We start from the raw sequence: 24,375 nt of genomic DNA, 5'->3' as shown, positions 1-24,375 counted from the left end.
GCTAAATGTAATTTTCTGTTTAATGTAAACATCTGATTTGAACAGCCGACTTTATGTCCCATTAGAATCATGTAACAACTTTGTAACACTCAGCCAAGTCAGCAGGATGCTCTTTAGCTTCAACATTTATTCCATTCAAATAAAATTGGTTACATTTGTGAAGTAGGATGCAAAACTTTTTACATTAATTAATACAATTCTGTCTTAGATAGACAGTCAATGACAGGATGTAGTTCAGAGAGACTGTGTAGGTCACATGACTGAGAAAATGTCCGTGGCAGACAGTTTAAATGCCTGTTACCTACAGAAAAAACTTAGATGAAAATGGTCTACATATCAGGAGAAAAGTTGCAAGAATATATCACTCCGTCACACTTCACAGGAAAGCCAACAGGATATCCTTTGAGTCACTGGACATCGTCTCACACCTGCATCACTGGACGAGCCTCTTTAGCACTGAGGTCAACCCCAGAGGCTGCAAAGCCAGTTCCACCCTGTCAGAGCACAAGAGACCATCAGATACGCTTTAACACTCTGGTTGCAGTAGTAAGGACAAATCTAAAAACCCCACTACAGCTTCTTCAGTTCTGGGGAGACATTTAACCTTCAGAAACAAGGATCCGGTCAGAAGGAAGTACTTTTGAGTTGATTCTGAATATTCTGGATGGGGCCTGCAGCGCTGAATCTTCTCAGCATTTTATTTATGCTGTTCTGTCAGGATTTACAGTTTATTTTGGAATTAATGAACCCATTTCAAATCAGACAGGACTAGTCTCTTGATTCTAACAGAACCAAAGAAGTCAGCACATACCCTCTGTAGTGGTATAATGTCTTTATCAGTCAATTTGTCACCAGTCACAGGGTCAGTCAGGTCTTTCTTGATCAACTTCTCCACACACTCCTGAGTCACCACAGAACCCCTGAAACAGGACAGTGTGTGGCAGTTATCCCCCGGAGTTCAACAAGAGAACAGTAACATCTGAAGGTAACCCTGACATTGCTACTCACGAGGGTCGCAGAACAGAACAGGGAACGCTGTTGCCCAGGACGTCTCTGGTGACTGCACATACGTACCTTTCCTGAGGAGAGAGGATTACATCACACCACAACCAATGAAATTAAATGAAAAAAAACTATTTATCCCAATAGGAAATATGTGAAGTGTCATTATTTTCTGACTTTTTGCAGAATACATGATTTATTAGTCAATCTAAGAATCAATAGATTAACTGATAGTGAAAATATTCAGCAGATGTCGTCTCATCCTATCCAGCAATGAAACAGTCTTTAACAGAGGGTGTCTGAGGGAAAGCTGCAGAAGACTGACAGCTGAGCTCTGAGCCCACACTGTCAGCTCCAGCAAGACGGCCCTCACGTTAGGCTCATTCCGTACTAAATTTAAATTGGTACTGAGGTATTTAAACAGGTACTATACTGCGCTTGGATGAGACGGTACAAGCCGGAGCAAGCAGGTGAGCGAGCAGCGTGGAGCGACAGAGAGAGAGACAGGAGAAGGGAGAGAAAGGCAGCTGCTGCAACCTCCACCACGCCACAACTCGTAGATAAAGCAGGTGCACGAAGCTATATGGAATCACTTTGGCTCTAAAACAAATGAGCACGGTGCAGCCATTAACACGAAGCACCACTGTGCAAACGGTGTTACATGACATGTCTGGCACAGGGTAGAAACACTTCCAACTTGGCAAAACACTTGAAGGACAAGGCCCCAGCCCTGCACAAGGAGTTCAGAGAACGACAGGTAATAACTTCTATACCATGAGAAAAAGCCCCACTCAATGCTAAAAGCAGGCAGCGCCAGCACCCGTCACTCTGCACAAAAGTAGCTCTGGAAAAACAGAAAACTGCACTGCAATTAGCTGCCACTTTCTCTGGTTTAAACAGCCCATTTATATCAGATTTGATTTATTTGAAAATTCTGTTGTCTGTGCCTGTCTTTGGGGTATTTTATGCTTATGTTGTTTCTGCATTTAGCAGATGCTTTTATCCAAAGCGACTTACAAATGAAGATATAACATCACAGCTAACATCAAAGCTAACAATAAGCTACATAGAAGGAAACCAGCAGTCAGGCTCTGTCAGAGGTGACGGAGAGCAGGCACAGAGGGCAGTGCAGGAAGATAAAGTGCAGAGATAGAGGGGGGAGGGAAGTACAGGGTAAGTGCTGGGACAGGAGATGCTCTCTAAAGAGCTGGTTTTCAAGAGTTTCTCAAAGATAGACAGGGACGCTCATGTTCTTTTTTATTTTATTCACTGATGCATAGTTATAGTTCTAAGATTTTCTATTAAAATAAAGTCAATAATGACATTTTCTGTGTTCTTTTTCTATTTGGAAAAGTATTGAAATACATGTTGGTGCTGGAATCGATACCAAAATGTTGGTATCGTGACAACACTACTTCACATGTTACCAGAATCAATTCATGCTGATGTTTAACAGCAATGTGGTTGAGCTGTGATGTTAGTGCACAAGCTTTCATAGGTGGCAACAGCTTTGCTTTTCACCTCAGCTGTCAAGTGAAATCTTTGTTGAAAGTCCTGTGTGCCATCAGAAATCAACATTAAAGCTATTTTACTTGCACGTAACTATGACCTGTTTTTAAGAAACCCTGCTCAAACACTGCTGGTTGGACTTAATGTGTACACAGACCTGTTGGCAGGATGCTGGCCTACAACGTGCGGAGTACACTGACCTGCCGGTTGAGCAGGGCCACTCTCTCCAGACTTGGGTCTATCGGGGTGAAACGCACTGTAATCAGCTCGTTCATCTTAATGGGTCGCCCAGACATGGGACACAGCACAACCTTACTCTGACAGATGAGAACGGAGAGAAAAAGAAAGCAATAACAGCAGGTTAAGATGAACATTTCCCAGAATTCTCCTTCAGCCGAACAGGGTACAGCTGACAACCTGAAACACACAGATACACAAATCAAACAGTCCCAGAATATCCTGACATTAGAGCCTACAGCAAACCACTGTGTGTGCTCCATGTGCTGGGAAACACTGCTCAAAGGGCTTCAACACAGAGAAGCAGTCATGCTTTTCTCCTGTTGGTTTTTAAACATGTTTCACAAATATGAGCGTGCACATTCACATGCATCCTCCAGCAGTCTATTCCCTACATGAATGGTACAAGTGGAAGACGCTACAGAGAGCGTGATGTTTCTGTCTCGCTGTGCTGAATGTTGGGTCGTTCGTGTAAAACATTTCCTGGAATCTGGAACTTTTTAACTGGCACAAAGTGCATCCACTCAGTCCAGAGCTGGATTTTACAATGTGCAGAAACACAAGCAGATGCAGAGCTTCAGGGTCAGCGACCGAGTCCAGTGTTTGGATCCATGTTCCTCATCTTGTTTCAGCAGCACAGTTCAGTTTCTCCCTATAAACCCCATCCACTGTCTCCTTTACCCGCTCCATGTCTCCTCTTTTCTGTTAGATCTACTGACTGTAGCTCTGGAGAAAGAGCAGTCTCCTGCCAATCCGAAGGTCAGTGGTTTGAATCCCAGCTTCCCTTGACCACATGTGGAAGTGTCTTTGGGACAGGGAACCCTGCGCTGCCTACCGATGCGTCCATTATTGTGTGATAAATAAAAGTATAGACTAAGATGTGCTGTATGGGTGAATGCAGCTTGTAAAAGTGCTTTGTGTGGTCAACTAGACTTGAAAAGTGCTATAAAAGTTAAACTCCTTTTACTCTATACCATTCAATTCAGTATTATTTACATAGAACCAAATCACAGCAAATATCATCTCAAAGCACTCAAAAACACAAAAACATTTTAACCAACTAAGTTAACAATGGAAACAGGCACGAGTAACTGAGATAAACCCTGTTTCAGCCTCTGACCCAGCATGACGTACCTCCACAGCTGTGGACAGAGCAACGGTATGAGCGGGAAGGAGATCGCTGCACAGAGGATCAGCAGATGGGTCACAGAGGTGCTGATTAACATTAAAGATCAGTCACTCGCCCAGTAAAGCCGGCAGAATCCCCATTCCAACATTCAGTGATTCTGAACTAAGACAAACAACTTGCAGCCGTCTCAGTAGTCTTTAGTCCATCTGATCCCAGACTATCCTGTGCTGGGCTTTCTAACCACTGAAGCCTGCAGTAGTGAGTGTTCACCAACTCCACTGAAACTCCCTCAGCATAATCCACCAACACAACATGGCCACGTTTAGCTTGCAGATGTAAAACACCTGTTCAGTTCCAACTATTTCTATAGCACCGACTCACAACAAGTCATCCCGAGGCCCTACAAAAAGAAAGTTGAGTCGCAGAGAGTCAGTTCGGTCTGCCTGACAGCTACAGTCCACATTTATCACCAACTGTAGCAGAGAGGGGCGGGCAGGGGGAGCGAGTGCTGGGACCTACTCCTCCGATGAATTGTGCAAAACCTGACAAAGCCCACTCACTGGTTTCTTAAGAAGGGTGGGCTTGGCCTCTGGAGTCAGAGATGGAATCCAGAAACTGGGCAGGCTCTGGCTGGAAGTGGCTGCAGAAGCAACAGTGGAAGGTTCTCCCGAGCTTCTCTGTGACCTGCTGGTCTCACTGTCTTTGTTCTGTCCTGAATGGGAAAAGGCTGGAAGTCACCATTTCTAAATCTACTTCGTGATTAACAAATAATTTTTCAATCTTTTCAATCTAACTGAAAATAATAGAAACTTGGTGTATCATATGTACGCACCAGATGTGAAAGGGTTGATGGGTTTGGACACAATGCTGTTCTCACTGCTTTTGAACCTCTCCACTCTCTGTCTTTCCTCAGATTTGGACTCAACCTGCATGCTGCTCTTCTGTGCTTGCTTCTGCTTCTCATATGCCTGAAGGATCAAAGGAAGAATACACATCTACATGTACACCAAAAGATTTGTATATCTGGGATGGTGAGAGCTTCTTTGTTTCAGTTTGTTGCTCTTCAGGTCACGTCAAATCCAACCAGGAAATATCTGAACCTGAGACTATTCGACTTACCTTCATCTTTTTGGCAATTTCTGTCTTCTGGTGAAGAATATATTCAAGAATGGCCTGTTTTTCATACAAGTATCCATCTGGACTGAGGACAGTAACACAAACAGGAGACACCGTTTTCACAGATATGATCAGACGTTCAGATTAGAAAGTATGTTTGAGCAGGATGTTAATGGCTGACCAGTGTTTGACTACACTTAAAATCCACAGCAGACTTTATTTTGGCACCTTATGTGAGCACTGGGTGCAGCCTCTTACTGTGGAATGACATGGAGTTCCATATGTCCTGCCTCATAGCTCTTTGCAGAAGGCTACGCTCCTGTGCACTAGTGTATCTTCATCTCTGCAGTACGAGAGCCAAAATACAAGCTGTCCCTGCAAAGTGTAACCTTCATGGGACGCACTGGAAGCCAGTTTATTGAACAGTTTTACCCAAATGACTCCAACTTTTCACATCCAGTCTGATCCAATTGACACCTTCCTGGAGGATGAGCATCTGTTTTCTATGTTTCATACTTCAGACATTATCAAGTCAATCCCTGGATAGTACCAGAGCTGGAGGTTCATAACTCTTAAATCATTGTGTTGGTGCACTTTGCTGGTTGTCTGTCTGTGTTTAACCCGCTCTGCTAATAAAGCAAACATAAGAGCTGTTGGATAAAAACTATTCTAGCAGCCTCAGATGAAATGATGAATGCGTTTGGGTGTTGCAGAGACAAACATACGTCACCACAGGATCCCGGCAGGGCTGCAGGGACAGGCAGCAGCAGTCAAAGTCTTTGATGGCATCTTTACCCAGACGAATGCTCTGTGTTCCATAACCAGACGCCGCTGAAAATGATCAAAGCCACCACATGACATGTTTACACGGTGTACCGGGGCATGTCGACATCTGGATCGCTCTACGTATTTGTTCTATCTTCAGTGAAAGTGATAATCCATTCATGGTGATGTCTGAAGACCTCACTTTGCTACACTTCAACCTGTCGGCATCTTTATTCTATCCATTTCACATCTATCTGGAACAACAACACATCTCTGCTGAGAACTGAAACCCTTCAGGGATTCATAAAATACTCCTGCATTGAACATAGTTGAATTAAACTGGAATGTGTGATGTTTAATACTCAAATCATCATTTGAACCTATTCCATCTTTGTGAATGTCAAGCTGATATTTGGACCATAATTACGATAACTAATCAAACTCATACTATTCTGTAGGAAACATTTTGGTTCCACTCAGTCTGATCACACGGACACATTCAGTCATAAAGAGAAGAGTAAAGGAGCATCTTTATGCCGAACTTTGCTCTTGTGTTCTTTCAAAGATCTGACTAAACTTCTGCCCTGAACCCTCAGTGCAGCACCACACTGTACAATCCCTGCTATGCTAGTCTCACCTGTATCCTTCCTCTTCTCGTGGTACGTGTAGACTGCTCCGGCCGTACAGTTCTTTCCATGACGAGTCATCGTGTTCCAATTTATTTCTGATTTTAATACGCAGATCAAATTCAAATTATAAGGAAAGGTTAGAATTTTATTGCTGCTATGAAAACTTAAATCAGATGCTAACGTTAGCGGTTAACGTAAACATACAGAACACAATGAGATCAAAGTTCACATTTGAGCGCACAGCGACAACACGGAGGCTTTTTAAAAGTGCGGCTACCAGAGCTGCTTCTAACTCATGGACGAACAAAATGTATATGTATGTTTACCACGTACAGCGCTTCTCGTTCTTTTCTCTCTCCTCCCCTATTTTTCCTTGCACCTCTTCTTCTTCTTTTTCTTGATATCCACAGCGCCGCCCTCTGGCCCGGAATGATCACTGCAAAGGCTCTGTGTGTCCTGAGCGCCTAACTAAAGTAGACTAATTGTTGAAATACTGTATGCCCATCACGATAAAGTAACAACGTAGTAATCATGGATTTGGAAGAGCTTTTAATTTTATTTCCACATTAATGCGTCCACAGTTTCACGTGTGGTGCCCCTGTGCCCCTGTGCCTCTTTTTCTTTTCTTTTTCTTTTTGGGTTGAAAATATTTAAAATATTTCCCTGGGTGAAACTACCAGGGTGGTGTTGTCCGGCAACATTAGAGTTTTTAAACTGCCCTCACTTATACATCACGTACCATATAAGGAAATGATAGCCAAAATATGGGGCCATCTACAGAGTTACAAGCTAAAGAAAGGCTGATTTTGTAGCATCACTGACAAAAGTGAAGTTGCAGCGGTAGCGTTGTTGACCTGCAGTTAGATTTATTTGGGCAAAAAAGAACTTGCAACTCAACAACCAGTTTGTTCAACAGTCCTCAAAAATACTCCATGAAAGTGACTCTTCAAAAGAGGTCGATTAAGACTGGAATTAATAGCTACTTTAATGACCACGAAACTAATTCTGAGGAGCTTTGGAACCTTGGAGTTATTTTTGACCAAAATTTATCATTTGACGCACATATAAAACTGGTTTCTAGGACTGCCTTCTTTCACCTTCGTAATATTGCTAAAATCAGGAACATCCTGTCTCAGGGTGATGCAGAGAAACTAGTTCATGCATTTGTTACTTCAAGCTTGGACTACTGTAATTCCTTATTATTGGGCTGTCCCACATATTCTCTGAAAAGCCTCCAGCTGATCCAAAATGCTGCAGCCAGAGTTCTGATGAGAACTAACAGGAGAGATCATGTTTCTCCAGTTTTAGCTTCTCTTCATTGGCTCCCTGTTAAATTCAGAATAGAATTTAATATTCTTCTTCTCACATATAAAGCTCTTAATGACCGAGCTCCATCATATCTTAAAGATCTCATTGTAAGATATTTTCCTAACAGAGCACTTCGCTCCCAAACTGCAGGTTTACTTGTTGTTCCCAGAGTTTCTAAAAGTAGAATGGGAGGCAGAGCCTTCAGTTATCAGGCCCCTCTCTTGTGGAATAAGCTGCCAGTAAATGTCCGGGAAGCAGACACCCTTTCCACTTTTAAGATTAGGCTTAAAACTTTCCTTTTCGATAAAGCTTATAGTTAGGGATGGCTCAGGTAATCCTGAAACATCCCATAGTTAAGCTGCTATAGGCTTAGACTGCTGGGGGACCTCATCTGTCACACCTTTCCTCACTTTGCTCTCTTTTCCCCCTGTTTAATTTCTCAATTGATTTTATGTACATGTGACATTATTGTGATTATTAACCTATGTTTCCCTGTTCCAACAGATATCCTTTGAATGGCGTTATGGTGTTTTTCCCCCCTCTTTTCCCTATTTTCTGTCTTCTCAAACCCCAGCTGGTCGAGGCGGATGGCCATCCTTCCTGAGTCTGGTTCTGCCAGACGTTTCTTCCTGGTTCTGCCAGAGGTTTCTTCCTGGTTCTGGTTCTGCCAGAGGTTTCTTCCTGTTAAAAGGGAGTCGTTCCTTTCCACAGTCGTCTCAGGCACGCTCAGGACGGGAGATTGGACTGAAGACAAGTTTCGGTGCAATCTGTTGGTTTCCTTAGCTAGGATATTATTTTTTGAATTGGCTCTATATGAATTAATTGAATTATGATTACAATTGATTGAATTCCAATTGGCTTGAATAGGACTATATTACTTAAGTGCCTTGAGATGGCAATTGTTGTAATCTGGCACTATATGAATAAAATTGAATTGAATTGAATTGAACTAAAGTGGTGAACTAAGAAATCACAAAAATGCTACGCCACTGAAGGAGATTGGACTGAAGACAAGTTTCGGTGAAATCTGTTGGTTTCCTTAGCTAGGATATTATTTTTTGAATTGGCTCTATATGAATTAATTGAATTATGATTACAATTGATTGAATTCCAATTGGCTTGAATAGGACTATATTACTTAAGTGCCTTGAGATGGCAATTGTTGTAATCTGGCACTATATGAATAAAATTGAATTGAATTGAATTGAACTAAAGTGGTGAACTAAGAAATCACAAAAATGCTACGCCACTGAAGGAGATAACAAGGAGGGTAATACTGAGATGTTTGGTGGATAAAGACAGCTGGTTAACTGGTCCTGACTGCTAAGCAACTGATCAGAACCACAGGGACCACACTCAGTGGACAGATCACTGATATGGCTACAACCGCTGTCCACTGACACTTGTGTATAATACAAGTAGGATCATTTATTTCATATAAAGATAAATCAAAAGTGTAAAATGAAAAAGAATCTCCTCTACTGCCATGGTCATTATTCTGTAGACAAAAACTACTGTCATCATCTATTACTCTTGCTTCTCATTCCAATCCAAATTTAGGAACCACAAAATAATTAACCTGTCTCTGGATGCTTGAAGCTACATTTTTGCAACACTGCAGTCTGTTAATATCACTTTGCGTGGGACTCCCAAACCAGCTGATCTTGCATGCAATTTTCCTTACTTCTTGTTTATGTTTTTAGGATGGCTGCAAAGATACCATTCTCTATGTTGAATTCATGGATCTGTGACATGTACAGCCTCTGGTTTTTCGCCCTCCTCTGAGCTAACGCAGTCTGTGACCTTCCTGAAGTGTAACAGCAGAGGATGCTGTTGCATGAATGTTTGAATGAGTTTGTTACTTTAACTGTCAGACTTTGGCACACACGCACACTCATGCAAACATCAATTGTATATCAGGTTAATATGAACCCAAAGCTTGAGGAAGGAGTAGTCACCTTTGCTGAAAGGTGACAGATGATAGTAAATGAAAAGGGTAATTCAGTTATGTTCTACAGGCATCTATTCTATTCAGTCCAATTCAAATCATAGATGCCTCCCATCAGCTAAACTGAAGAAGACACATTTAGCTGAAAGTTAAGTTGGTCCGCAATCCTTCACAATGAAGCACTGTCCTAAAAGGCTTTTCTTTGCTCCAATGGATTGGTCCTCTGTCTGGCACACCAACTGACATTTGATATTTAAACCTTGGTATTCTGTGGTTGATTGGGGCAGTAGTTAGTCTCTATGTAGCAGCTTTATTGTATTGTCTATTGTATTCCTTTATGTGAGAGAGTGCAGTTATTTTGTCAAAACAGTGTTTGAAACAGTGCTTGGTGCTCATGTTGGAGTAATCTTGTATTTGGAGATGAGACCAGAGACAGGGAGGTTTTTATGTATCGTTCTCCCTTAGACAATTTTTAAGTTTCATTCTATCCCTTCTGTAATTTTTTTTTTGGTTTGGCTTGAATAGTTCCTCTTTATGATTACAAATTGAGTTATAATTGTGTCTTAGTGTTGAGAAGCTCCTTTTGTTTCTGTAACATAAGTGGGGACTTGTCTGGGATTTATTTAAGTAATCCCGTGACAACTGAGAAATTGTTTGGTGTCTTGTTTTGAGTCTGTCTGGATTTGGTGCAACTATAAAAGCTTGTGCTGGTCGTTCAGCATGGTACAGTTTGATCTCAAGCAATTTTTGGATGATCCCTCTCTGGATCAGCTTGACTCTTATCGCAAAGATGATTTGGCTCAAATTGCAGCCCACTTATCTGTCTCTTACCTAAAGCAGCTTGTTAAAAAGAAGCTTAAGGATCTCATTGTGATAAAAATTTGTGGAGTTAAAACTTATTGTGTTGCCCTCACATACTGAGGTTGATGTTGAAGTAATATTTCCATTGTACCTGTGGCCTCAGCTGGTTCTGCAATATCTACCACCTGTGTTCCCTCACAAGGTAGATCTCTGGAATCAGGGAGACAGAGGTGTAGCGTTACTTTGCTGCCACTTGATGTCCAGACTAGTCTTTTGCGGCAATTTAAAATAGTACATGGTAAGGCACAAGAGGTTGTAGCAGTGCTCCCTCTTGATGACAGTCTAGATTTTTAAAAAGTTAGGATGGCTATTTTACAAGCCTATGAGCTCGTTCCTGAGACCTACAAACAAAAATATAGGCGATTTGACCCTCAATCAAACTCATGTGGCATTCGCCAGAGAAAACGGTAGCTTGTTTGATAGATGGTGTGCTTCTTGTGAAGTGACTGATTTAGATTTTTCTTACTGGAGTTAGTCCAGTTGGAGGACTTTGAAAATTGTCTGCCTGAACACATTGTCGTACATTTAAGTGAACTGTCAGGCTTTTCCCCTGTTCTGGGGGGGCCTGGGTGATGGTGGGTCTCAGGCTCGGGCTGCTGCGACTGGTGTGACCGGGTGGTTTGTTTGTTTGTTTTTTTGTAGAGGTCCTCCTTGGGTACCTTCTGGGGGTACAGTAGCTCCCGGAATATGGTCGCTGCAGCCCCAGAGCCTGGTGGACATCAGGCCCTCCTGCCCTGTGTTGGGTACCAGGTAGCGGGGGTGCCTATTGCAGCCAGTCCCTGGCTGCCCTCTCCGGGGGAGAGTAGCTCCCCCGGTGTATATCCCCATACCCCTCTCCCTTTTGGCTCCTGTACACAGCACACACTCACACATGAAGGGTTTTGGGGGCGTGTGTGTTCTGTGGGGTGTAGTGGATGGGGCCACGTAGGTGGTCCCCTTGGCTGCACTCTGCAGTTCCCCGCCCCTGTTTTAATTACACCTCAGACATCACTACTTATCAAACACACACACACACATTAGGTCTTGGGGGGTGGTTGCACTGAGTGGCATCTGGTGGTCGGGGCTCTTTGGGTATGTAGGCTGCCCAGAGGGCCGCGATCCCAGTTCTACAAGGTTGGCTGCCCCTCAATTTTAATCGCTCACTATTAGAAAATATTGAAGAGCCAGAAGGGTGAGGGGAGGGGTCTTCTCACACCCCTGCTTCCTGGTTGCTGCTCGGGGCGGGAGGGGCCAGGAGGATTAATTAATTGTTCTGCTGGTTCGGGGTCTGTGGTGGCTGGGGGGCTGCTGGCCCCCTGGTCTGCCCGCTGCACTACACCCCAGCGGAGTCGAGGGAGGGAGGACGTGCGGATGTGTGGATGTATGGGACGTGAAAGTGTGTGTGGTGATGATTGGGCCTGGGTCTGGGACTTGCTGTTGCCTGGCCTGCTTGTGCTTCTCCCGATGGGGTGGCGTTGCCTCTCCCCGCTGCTCGCGACTTCACCCACCTGTGGGCACGTCTTGACTCCCAGGGCACTTGGCCAGGGGTGCTGGGGCAGGCGCTGACCCACTGTGTGGCTTTCTGGGGCGCTTGGCCCTGCCGGGTATTGGGTGGGGCCTCTGCCGGGGGGTTTGGGGGCGCTCAAGCTCTTGGGGCCCGGGTCCGGTGCACAGCCCATGTCTGGGCGGCTGGGGCCTGGCGGGGTCGGTGGGCTGTTGCCCCTGGCTCCCGGGGGGCCTCTGCCCTATGCTTATGGGGGCTCTGTCCGGGGGCTTCCTCTGCAGTCTTCTGGGTGGATGTGTGGTTGTCCCTGCGTCCCAGCCTAAAAGAACACACGTCACCCCTCTGTTCATTGAACTCCACTGGCTACCCTTAGCCGCCCGCATCAAATTCAAGTCACTGATGTTAGCCTACAAAGTGCTTAATGGAACGGCTCCCATCTACTTGAATGCTCTTGCAAAGGCTTATGTCACAACTCGGTCCCTCCGTTCGTCCCAGGATTGTCGTCTAGCAGCTCCTACACCACGCCTAAGACAATCCAAACTCTTTTCATGTGTCGTCCCACGATGGTGGAATGACCTACCGAGCGCTACCAGAACTAGGGCGTCCCTGTCTATCTTCAAGAAGCTCTTGAAAACCCAGCTCTTCAGAGAGCATCTCCTATCCTAGCACTTACCTTGTACCTCCCTACCCCCTCTATCTCTGCACTTTATCTTTCTGCACTTCCTTCTATGCCTGCACCCTATGTCTACTCTGTCACCTCTGACAGAGTTGGACTAGTGGGTTTCTTCTATGTAGTTTATTGTTAGCTTTTTGTATAGCTTGTTATATCTTCATTTGTAAGTCGCTTTGGATAAAAGCGTCTGCTAAGTACATAAACATAAACACAGTTGTGATGTATGCGATTGCTGCTACTTGTGCTTGTTTTTGTTTGTTTGTGCGTTTGTTTTTTCTCTGCTTGTCTGCTTTCAGGTGCTCCTGGTGGCGCTAAGGCTGGATTCCCCACAGAGGCCGTGGATTGTGGTCTGTTTTGTTTTTTACAGGTGTAGCAGCTGGTTGTCTGTTTTTTGTTTCTATTTTTGTTCTGTTTCCTCTTCTTTCCACTTCTTCTTTCCTTTTCCCCCGGTCTGGTTCAGTTCTATTACATGTTATATATTGGTGGGGACTGGATAGTGTAGTGGTATGATTGCCACCTTCCATGTGGGAGACTAGAGTTCAAATCCCCTCTATGAAAGGTACTACATCCAGTAGGGGTCCTTAGGCAAGACCCCCTTACCCTACATGCCTACCTGTAAGTCGCTTTGGATAAAAGCGTCTGCTAAATACATAAACAGAAATAAATAAATGGGCATCAAGGGGAGCTTTACATTTATAAAACTTCCCTTGGCAAATCAAATCTGTTTGACATAAAAGGTATTCAGACTACAGTTCTGCTGCCATAATGCTGAACAGGACAAGGGGAAAAAAAAATATATATATCTATATAAGTGAACTGTCAGGAACCTCGGACTCAGAACTCAGGTGCAGGGTCAGTTTGGAGTCAAAGAGATGTTTATTATAAACACACAGAGCACAGCAAGGCAGGAGAGGAGCTCCAAGCAGAGCAAAGTAAAGGCTGTGAAAGACCCAAGCACTCACCTCCGTAACTATGGGGGAGGATGAGCGCAGCTATGAAAGTTAATAAACATAAATCTCTCCAAACTGGGAGGAAAACAGAAATGCTATGTACAGTTTAACCAAACAAAGACTCGCTCTCCTAACGAGGCGGATTTAAATAAAGGAAGCACTCTTACAAAACAGAGGCACGATGAAATTTAACAATAACTTAAAGCTCTCCTTTAACGGAGGCGACTATGAAAGGTTGCAACAAAAAAAATCTCTCCTTGAAGACGGAGGAACAAACCAGGCTATGAAACTTACCGTATTAATAAATAAACTATGACTAAGAACAAGAATAAATTACAAACAAGATAGCACTGCAGGAGGATCACTCACTGCAGGCTTGTGGAATCTGTGGGTCGAGGTAAGGCTGGTAATGAGGCTCATGAATGGAGACAACATACGGGCACAAGACAAGGGAAATACAGACTATTTGAACACATGAGAGACCAAAGAGAACAGGTGGAAACACTTGGGAATCAGGGAAGACAATCAGACGCTTGACACGGGAGGAAGGGCAAGATACCTGAAACGAAAGGAAGGTCAGTGATTCTTCAAAATAAAACAGGAAACGACGAGACAAGACATGAAACAGAACGTAAATCGTGACATGAACGAAAAGGTTAAGTCGCTTTCTTCCACTGCTGTTTTTGTTGACGAATATATGCTTACCCACAAATCTGCTTTTCAGTTAGGAACTAATGTCCTCACTACAGCTACGGTTTCGAGTGGAGACCAGACCAACAACAAAACACCAGTACAGAAGGAGTACCACACTTAGAGACTGTCTGGGGCAGAAGGTTATTAAAAGTAAGTAAGTAAGTAAGCAAGACTTTATTTATATAGCAATGCAGGAGCAATGCATGGAAGAAGAATTGAGTGGTTTTCTTTTGAAGACCAGCGAAGAGTGCATTACAGTAGTTTAACCAATTGGATATGAAAGCATGTGTCACAGCTCATGTTTTGTTAAATCTTGTTTTCAGGTCATTTGTTATGTTTTCAGGTTTTTGTCATGTTTTTAGATTCAGTTCTTGTCGTGTTTCTCCCCTGCCATCAGCTTCACTCGCATCACCTGTTTCATTGTCATCAGCTGCACGTCATTCACTAATCACTCCCTCCACAACATTTAGTATCCTGGTTTCCTTTCATTCATCGCAGATTCCTCAGTAACCCTTCATGCCACCGTCACTGAAAGTTAAGTTTGGTTTCCTGCCTCATAGTTGTGTTCAAAGTTATTTATTCACGGTCTTGTTTTTATAGCCTTTCTTGTTTTTCATAGTTCAGAGGTTTTTTTTTTATTATTCGGCTCAGCCGCGTTTTTTTTTTTTTTTTTGCCTTGCTCCCTGTTTTGTGGAATAAATCTTTTTACTTTTTGAAAGAACTGCATCTGGGTCCTACCTTCACCGCCCGTTCCCCGACAGAAGGATTCTGCCTATCATGGACCCAGCAGCCGACTCGCGGCCCTGCATAAATGCTTCACCGAGGGAGGCGACATGTTCAACCGGTGGTGGCTGTCTGGTCAGGTCCTGGAGGTGTTCCGAGGGGGACTCGTTCCGGGGACACCCGCAATCTAGGCCGCCTGGGATTGCGTGAGAGCCGTCCACCATGAGGCACTGGTGGACGTATTCGGCGCGGACTCGGCCGAAGTGTCGCGCGCTCTCCGCGAGACTCTCACCTATCCTTTTGCTTCCCCAGCTCTGTCTCCTGTGTTGCCACCTCCACAGCCCGCTGACTCCGCCACGGCACAGCCCGCTGACTCCGCCACGGCACAGCCCGCTGACTCCGCCACGGCACAGCCCGCTGACTCCGCCACGGCACAGCCCGCTGACTCCGCCACGGCACAGCCTTCTTCCAGCCGGTCTTGGCCTCGCCTGAGCCGGCATTTCCGCTGGGCTCCGCCTTGTCCGAGCCGGCGCTCCAGCCGAGTTCCGCGTCTCTGCCAGTCTCCGCTGAGGTCATCCTGCTGCCGTTCCTGCGACCGCGACCATTGTTCCTGTGACCAAGCCTGTTGCCGCGACCAGAGTCCCACCCGCCCACCCCAATTTAGGAACGTCTGGGAGCCATTCCTGGAGGAGGGGGCTATGGGCATCGCTGGGGGTGGGTCGGGTGGGCGCACTGTCATCCTCGCCATTGCTCACGGCAGCCCAGGTGGTTCTCATCGTGGTCCTCGCCCACACCCAAGGAGGCTCGGGCGAGCTCATCGTTGTCCTCTCCCACACCCATTGAAGCTCGAGCGAGCTCACGCCATCACCAGTGGGAACTTGGGTGGATTCACCAAGGCTCTTCGCCAGTGGGGGCCCGGGCTGGTTCACAGCGGACCTCGCCTCGCTGCGCTGGAGGGGCGGCCAGGTTGCCGGAGATCTGGCCGTCCGCCAGACGGCCTCCGGCACTTGGTATCAGGTCCCCGGAAGTCTGGCCATCCGCCAGACGGGACCTGGCATTAGGCCCTTGAGAGCTTCTTGGGAGATATCTCCTAGGCTAACATAGAATTGCCTCCCTCTTATGTTTTGATCCAGTTCAGTACACTATCAGTGAGCCCAATATGTTGTATTGATTAAGATGTCATGATCAATAGTATCAAATGCTGCACTAAGATCTAACAGGATAAGGATAGACACTTTATTTGCATTAGAGTTAAGTCTGAGGTCGCTTATGATTTCAGTGAGGGCAGTTTCAGTGCTGTGATTTTTTCTGAAACCTGACTGAGAGACTTCCAAGATGTCATTTTCTTTAGGAAAGGAATTCAGTTGAACTAGTACTATCTTTTACAATACCTTGATGATGAATGGAAGGTTTGATATCGGTCTTTAGTTTGCTAGTATACTGTTATGCAATTTGGGTTTCTTTAGTAGGGGCTTTACAACAGCTGTTTTAAAGGCATCTTGAAAAACGCCATTTTTTAAGGGATGTGTTTATAATGTCTAGGACCGGACCTGAGATGCTATCAAAGACTTGCTTGAAGAATGTTGTGGGTATAGGATCAATATCGGAGGTTGCCGAGTTGCATTCGCTAACGATTTTGGAAAGTTCCCTTTGTGTGATACATGTAAAAGCGCTCATGTAACCATTGCAAGATCTATTCATGTCCGTTTCACCTCCACGAGTAGTGATACTAGTATCACTCTGATCAATGTTGTTTTGTTCTTGAAGAATAGGGCAAGCTCTTCACATTTAGCTGCTGATAATGGGGGAGTAGGAACAGTATTTAGCAGTTGGTCAATAGTGGAGAAGAGAGCTCTTGAATTTCCAGCATTTTCTGTAATAATGTTGGAAAAAATCTCTCCTTGCTAGGCAGATGGTTTTGTTATAGGTAGTTAGTGTATTTGTATAGATATCATGTTGGATAGTGGTCTTTGTTTTCCTCCATTTTCTCTCTGCTGCGCAGCATTGTCTTTTCTTTTCACTGGCATTTTTATCTTTCAGCCAAGACGAGTTTCTGTTTGGGAACTTCTTTTTGGTTTTCAGTGGAGCTACAGAATCTAGAACAGATAGTGCATCATTAAGGTTCTCTACCATTTAATTCAGAGGGCATTCATGACTAGTTAGCTTGTATAGAGCAATCTGCTCAGAAAAGTTTGCTGTGGCTTCATCAAGATGTCTTCTTTGAACTAAGAATTCTTTTGTTTCTGTTGAGGTGATCTGTAGGCGGAGTAGCTCCGAGAGACGAAGAAGAAGAGATGGATACCAGGAAAGGGCCGTTACTGGTAAACAGTCGCACATGTGCTTGATGACTGGTGTATACAGTATACTGGAAATTGTCCTTGAGCATGTGCATACCCGGTTTACTTGGATGGAGTCCATCGTGCTGGTAAAAGGAGGGGCGGTTCCAAAATAAGTTGAAATTGTCTATGAAATGAAAGCCAAAACAGGTCCAGGCAGCCAAGAATGGAGCTGGAGGAGCTGACTGAAACGCTCTGCGCTTCGTCCAAGTGTGGGAAGAGGGCCACTGATCCAAATTGACTTTCCACAGTCCTCCCTGTTCCTGGTCCCATCTGCAAATACAAAACTACTCTAAGATGAGCACCAAGCAAACGAGCATTGACGAGTGTTTTAACAACATAAACTGTACCCTCACACATAAAAGAATACACACAGCAAAGTATTGCACTTGGACCTTCCTTGACCAAATGTCTACAGTCAGCCACAAAAGTATAATTGACACAAGGGAGAGCTGCTACACAGAGACTGACAACTGCCCCAATGAACCACAGGTTTAAATAGCTGTGTGGGTGAGTGTGTGTACTTGGTTGTCTGTGGTTGGGGCTAGGTCTGGGACTTGTTGTCCTCTGCCCCGCTTGTGCTGTTCCTGGATGCTGCACCCACCTGTGGGCGCATCTTGGCTCCCAGGGCCTTTGTCAGGGGATTGGGTAACACTTTGGCCATTGAGACACTGGGTCCCGCCCTCGACTCATGCCTAGGTGGTCGGGGCCTTGGGGCTCTGTCTAGGGACTTCCTTTGCTTCTGGATGAATGTGTGGTCATCCCTACGATGGGCTGCCTGAGTTCTGTGCTCCATGGGGCTACTGGCTGCCTTGGTCTTGGGCCCTCTCTGCCTGCTTCTGATCCCAGAGGGGGCTGCGGCAGCCCTCTGCACAATTCATGTAAAACCTGTAACATATATGCACACACACACATTCATTCAGTCATGCTATCATACAGTTGCTGTATGCACAGTTATGGTCCATGTACTTGCTGCAGGTGTTGTTGCTGCTTGTGTTTTGTTTTGTTTTTAATTTTATCTCCGTTTGTCTTCCTGCAGATGCTCCTGATGATTCTTCGCCTGGTTTCCCCCACAGAGGCCGTAGGATATTTTCTTTTTAGTCTTTCTACAGATGTAGCAGCTAGTTGGCTGGTTTTGTCTAGTTTTTGTTTTTGTCTTCTCATACCATTGTATCCCACTATCTCAATATTTCTCTTTCTTTTCCTTTGCTCACCCTCTTCCCTTGTCCCCCTGCCAGGTTCTGCATTAATATGTATGATGTATTTTAACACACATAAATAATCAAGCAGTACTTGGGCATCAAGAGGAAAAAAAAATTCTGAAATTATTATTACCCACTGACTAATTTAAAGTGAGGACTTAAAACTGTTGGGGGGCGGTTAGCACCATGACCTCACAGCAGTGATCTGGGCTGTGGCCTACCTATGTTCAGTTTGCATGTGTGGGTATTCTGGGTACTCTGGCCTCCTCCCACTGTCCAGAAACATGGATGTTAGATTAACTGCCATTTAATGTAACGTCCCCAATGATGCATAAAAGGATGTCACACTGTGAGAAAATATTCAAACATAGCACCCTTGTTGTTCATGGTTGGCTTTTCTTTCTTTCTTTCAGCAAAGGTGAAACATCAAGTTGGGCCAACAGAGATGATGAAGACGTCTTTCTCAACAGACTTCGAGTCTGAAGTTGGTGGTGAGAAAACCAATAATTTGTGAAGCAGCAGTGATGTTAGCAGTGCCTGTATTTCCCTTTTATGTCTTTTTTTCTCTCCCTCTCTGAACAGCAGCATTTCCTGCCTATGTGACTGTGTATTTCCTGTTAGCAGATCTCTACACTCATTTCAAATACAGTTTAAAACAGCAAATTCACAGAATGAAATGTCTCTGTCTTGAAAGAACTAACAATGGGACAAAAGCAATGGATAGGTTTTTATGTATAAACCTTTTTGTAAAACAGAAAGAAAAGCAAAATTGATGCAACAGACTTTTTGCATTCAGAAATCTTTTTAGCTTCGAAGTATTTGGAAATTCAGCTCAGTCAAACAAAATTAATATGTTCTGTCAAGATGGACTGTGTGATTAACAGAACGACTAAGACAAACAAACAGAAATGGATCATGATAAGCTTTATCAGGGAAGAGTCCCATCTTCACACACAGATAAACACCAGTCATCATCCTGGACTGAACCAGCAGGTCCAGACCAGACCATATAAGGGCAGACATATCATGATTGTTTGATTGCTAGGGGATGCAGTTTGGAGTTAATGATGTGGTCAGAATGGTAAAGTGGATGTAGCAGATAAGTGGAATTAGACCTCCTTCATAAACAACTATCCCCCATGGACACCCCACCCAGCAGTTAAATCCAGACCACTCCTCTTTATCTGCACTCTTTGAACATAATCACACTCTATCATCCCTCCATGTACTTTCTCTCTTCCCTCATCTCTAATTTGATTTAGACATCAACCTGTGAAGAACATCCTTTCCTAACCCCCCTGAGGTGGTTATATTTTCAGCTTTACTGTTGAGAAGTTATGAAAATATTTTGATTTGCTGCAGAAAAGATGCATCACAGATAGCTACATTCCACCCAGAGGAGATTCTGCGTTTGTTCAAAGTTCACTTCATGGCTTCCTGAGCCATCATCAAATGGATCTATACTTTGTCACCTGTAACAAGTCAAAATGGCATGAAAAGAGTTAATTTTAACCAGAAAAGCCACATTTCTGTCATTCTAACCAATACAGCTGCCATGATACTTTTATAAAATAATTGAATGCATTTTAACTATAAAGTGAAGGACAGGCAAAAAATACTGCTGTAATGATAGAGGTATGAGATCAGAAAACACTTATTGTGTGTTGCTTTATAGGGCATGGACACAACATATCATCTTCATTTAGTTTCAAGTAGAAAAGACTAAAAATCATGAAATGCTTGGATCTTTGGTCATCTGGTGACACTACATGAAAAACATTTCACATTCTCAGTTGGAGATGACAGTATGGCTTGAGAACACTCCTGAACGACTTTGTCAGAGGAAACTATTGTTACATCAACAGCTGTAGTTCAAAACTCTATCGTGCAAAGAGAAAGCTTATGTAAACCAATAACTTCTCTAGACATAAGCTAGTTTAGGATGAACAGAAGTGAAGAGGTAATCCATCCTGGGGCTGAACTTGAACATACTGTAGTAAATATACTTTCACGAACATATTTTCAGCTTTAGGTGAAATTCACTGTTTTGATATTTACAAGGGGGTCCTGTGTCATGGAGGTATCCCTGGTGTGCCACCATGTGCAGTAGCTCAGAGCAGACAAAGCAAACTTGGGCTCTTGTGAGGGCCTTTTGTTTAACTGACAGCCAGGTTCCTCCGCATACTTGGAAACGATCTGTAACTCACTGTCACATGCTATCAAACTCCACTAACTTGTCCTCTAAGGATATTTTTATTTTAAAAATCAACACAAGAGTTTTCTTGTACTGACCTTGGTGTGAACTATAGAGTTGAACTCTACTCAGAGCCTTCAAACATCAGCATCTCTTCATCTCATTTGCTCCCTCCCCCTGCTTGTGGTCTCTGGGTGTTTGTTGTTCATTTCCTGTGACAGAGGAAGTGCCTCACCCTGCTGCTGGCTCCCTATTGGCCCCACCGCTGATGAACAGTGATTTTTGGAGGGGGTGAGACAGAGGGACATGAGTACAGGAGGATAGATAGAGGGACCAAGGTTTGGATCTGGAGACATGAGCTCAAGATGTGGCAGAGTGCAGATCAGTGCAGAGACGGATCCAAATATAGGTGACTTAGAGCTGAAGCGAGCAGACGTTTCACTGGCAGGCAGGAAATGGCTTTGTGCTGGAGAAGGTAAGCATGCACACAACAACACTGGCAAAGAACAACACTATATGCCATATAGGACATTAAATGGAACACTCTGCATGAGTCACATCTTTTCATTATTTTCTTTTTTGTACGTTTTATGTGATAGTTCACCTTGACAGAAAGGGCCACATGAATAATTCTGCTGAATTTTGACAATTCAGACCAAATTAGCAGAGATGTTTTGCTGCTCGTTCTTCATGCCATCTTTGCCTGGTCACTCCCAATCCTTGTACCAGTGTCGTGATATCAGTGGCGCTGGACAGGTTTGGGGGGGGCTGTGCTAAGAACTGCTGATGCAATTTGCTTCAACATTTCCAGCGGCCTATTTTTGTCTATTTTCATTCTCATCTGCTTGATCTATTGACTTGTGTTTTTGTGATCAAGAGCATGTCTTCTGACCTGTTGGCCTCTGATCTGCAGACTCAACCAAGCTACCTCATGTTTGCTGTTTGTCTGTACTTCTGTCTCAATCTCTTCTCACTTCAACCAGTAGAAGTTTATAAAAACTAGTTCTGCTGGAAATTTCTTCCTGTTAAAATTGAGTTATTTTGCCATACTTCTGCAAAGCGCTTGATCAAAGGAAACTGTTGGATCTTTCCTTATATCTGAGTAGGTCTTATAGCCTCCCTATGTAACCCTCCTGTACAGAGATGCCTTATGTTGGAAGTTGGTGCTTCATGAATTAAACAAAGTTGAATTTATAATAAATTGACAACTTTATGGACATTTCTTTTTTTTTTTCCCTTCCCCCTTGTCCTCTCCAGCATTATGGCAGCAGAATTGTAATCTGAACACCGTTTTATGCCAAACAGATTTGCTTTGCCAAGGGAAGGTTTATGATTCCAAGCACTGCTTATTTATTTATTGTTGTTACAATACTTTACATGTAATAGTGCTCAACCGGACAGGGAAAGAGGGAGAGCAAAGAAAAAGAAACGAGATAGAAAGAAATGATTGGAGAAGACAATGAAAAACCAGACAACTGGCTGCTATATTTGTAGAAACCAAACAGAAAAAACATCCTTCGGCCTCTGTGGCGAACCATCAGGAGCACCTGCAAGTCGACAAACACCAGCAGCAAGTACATAAAACATAACTGTGGATTCGGATGGTTTGAAACCAAAGGACAACACGACAACTGTATATCAAGCATGTGACTGGGTGAATGAATGTGTGTGTGTGTGTGTGTGCGCGTGAACATGCAAAATATATGGTACAGGTTTTACTTGAATAGTACTCAGTTATGGGTGCAGAGGCTCACCACCCAACCCTTCAGTGATCAGAAGCAGGCCACCAGCAGTCCCCGCGGAGCACAGAACCCGGGAAGTCCACCGCAGGGTCAACCACGCATCCACCCACAAGATAGGAGAAAAAGCCCCCTGACAGAGCCCCATGATCACAGGGCAGAGGCCTCCCGGGAATTAGGGGCAACAGCCCACCGGTCCCGCCAGGCCCCAGACACGAGCCCAAGCACCACCCAAATCCCCCGGCAGAGGCCCCGTCTGATACCAGAGAGGGCCAGGCACCCCAGACAGCCAAACAGAGTGGGCCAGCACACGCCTCAATACCCCCAGCCAAGTTGGCGGGCGAAGCGATGCCCATCCCCGTGCAAAAACAGCACAAGCAGGCCAGAGCACAGTAAGGCCCAGACCCAGGCCCATGTACCAAACCAAGTACACACACACTCCCACATAAATCAGAGAATAAAAAAAAACACCCACCCACACGCTTGCACAGCACTCACACCCACCCATGGTCCCCTGTCTGGGGACGTATGTCTGGGGCCAGAAGCACTCCAGCCACCAAAGACCCCGAACCAGCAGACCAACTCCTCCTCCTGGCCCCTCCCGCCGCAGGAAGTGCCCTGTGACATGTACATCGTGCAAACATGAAGTAATTATATGAATAAAGCTGAATTCAGAGGACAGTGTGCTATTCAGAGAGAACGACACAATCAGTGTGGCTAAGCACTCCATCTTTCATAAACGCATAAATAAATGTAAAAATGCATTCAATATTACTGCGATTTGTGTCAATCAGATGTTTTCTCAAATGTCAGATTAAAACGAATTAGTCTGTATCAAACACAGTTTACTCCAATAACCTGTATTGCACCACTTACCATAACCAGAAGAAAAAAAGACAATAGCAGAAATAATGGAAGACTTGCAAAGATGTGGACCATTCTAAAATACATTTTAATTTACACTTTTAAGTGTATCTACCTTCTTTCTTAAGAAACTGAATAACTCCACCAACTGAAAAGTTTAACAAAATATCCTAATTCTGGAAAATATATTCATGACATTCATGCTTTTCTGGGTAATCACATGATCAAAGGTGTTCTTGTCAAATTCTGTTAATGATCATACGATTATTGAGTTAATGTGTCTTCATACACTGCCCATCTTTAACTTTGACTTTAACACTTTAATATTTCATTGGACTGCCTTTAGCTCTGATTCAGGTGTCGTGCCATAAAGTGATTGTCTGCCAGAATCTGATTTCCGCCCGCGGGAGCGCTCACAGCAGCCCGTTGAGCGGTAGGGCATCTTTGTAATCTAACACATTTTCTGCCTCAAAATGACTTTAAATCACTGCTCTATCAACATTTCAAAAGAATTTCAACCTTGTTGAATGTCTTGGTTAAAAGAATGTTCCTACCTTTAGGACTAAATACCAATTAGAATGTAAGAATTACTTAAATTCATAAGTTTTGGCAGAAAATACTTTTATTATATGTATATATGTATATATATATATATATATACACACACATAGATACCTACATTTATTTGTTTGTAAGTATGCGTCGTGATTTGTGCATCCAAACTTATATACCAATAGTAGCTGCAGTTACTTGCATGCTGTATGTGTGTGTGTGTCTGTATATTTGAGGGATTTAAAGTAATTTTGAGGCAGAAAATGTGTTAGGTTACAAAGAAAGAGCTGTGACCACTTTTTGGCAAGTGGAAATATAAATTTAATAGATTGTGTTAGTCATTTAATGGTATTTCAAAAAGTTAAGTGGGTGAGGTGTTGATCTGTCACATTAGAATCAGATCAGAATAGTGTTTATTGCTTACTTTACAGTCACAATGAAGTTGACTTGTAGTAAGTTGTG

The 24,375-nt window shown here is 43.9% G+C and overlaps 2 protein-coding genes across 2 annotated transcripts in view; both read right to left on the bottom strand.

Annotated features, from left to right (window-relative positions):
• cln3 (CLN3 lysosomal/endosomal transmembrane protein, battenin) overlaps positions 1–24,375 on the bottom strand; it is a 313,824-nt gene that overhangs the window by 182,383 nt on the left and 107,066 nt on the right. The window lies entirely within an intron of this gene.
• On the bottom strand, positions 38–6,795 carry nosip (nitric oxide synthase interacting protein). The gene is made up of 10 exons (XM_072369728.1): positions 6,721–6,795; positions 6,396–6,482; positions 5,719–5,824; positions 4,997–5,078; positions 4,710–4,845; positions 4,438–4,589; positions 2,712–2,828; positions 1,009–1,079; positions 812–920; positions 38–494 (listed from the first exon to the last, which is right to left on the bottom strand). The coding sequence occupies exons 2-10, from the start codon at positions 6,463–6,465 to the stop codon at positions 423–425; spliced, it is 915 nt and encodes a 304-aa protein (XP_072225829.1). The 5' UTR covers positions 6,466–6,482; positions 6,721–6,795; the 3' UTR covers positions 38–422.

This window comes from Leuresthes tenuis, unplaced genomic scaffold (assembly GCF_036924035.1).
Source record: "Leuresthes tenuis unplaced genomic scaffold, fLeuTen1.0.hap1 SCAF_17, whole genome shotgun sequence".
Lineage (NCBI taxonomy): Eukaryota > Metazoa > Chordata > Actinopteri > Atheriniformes > Atherinopsidae > Leuresthes > Leuresthes tenuis.
This window is presented reverse-complemented; position numbering and strand designations above follow the sequence as displayed.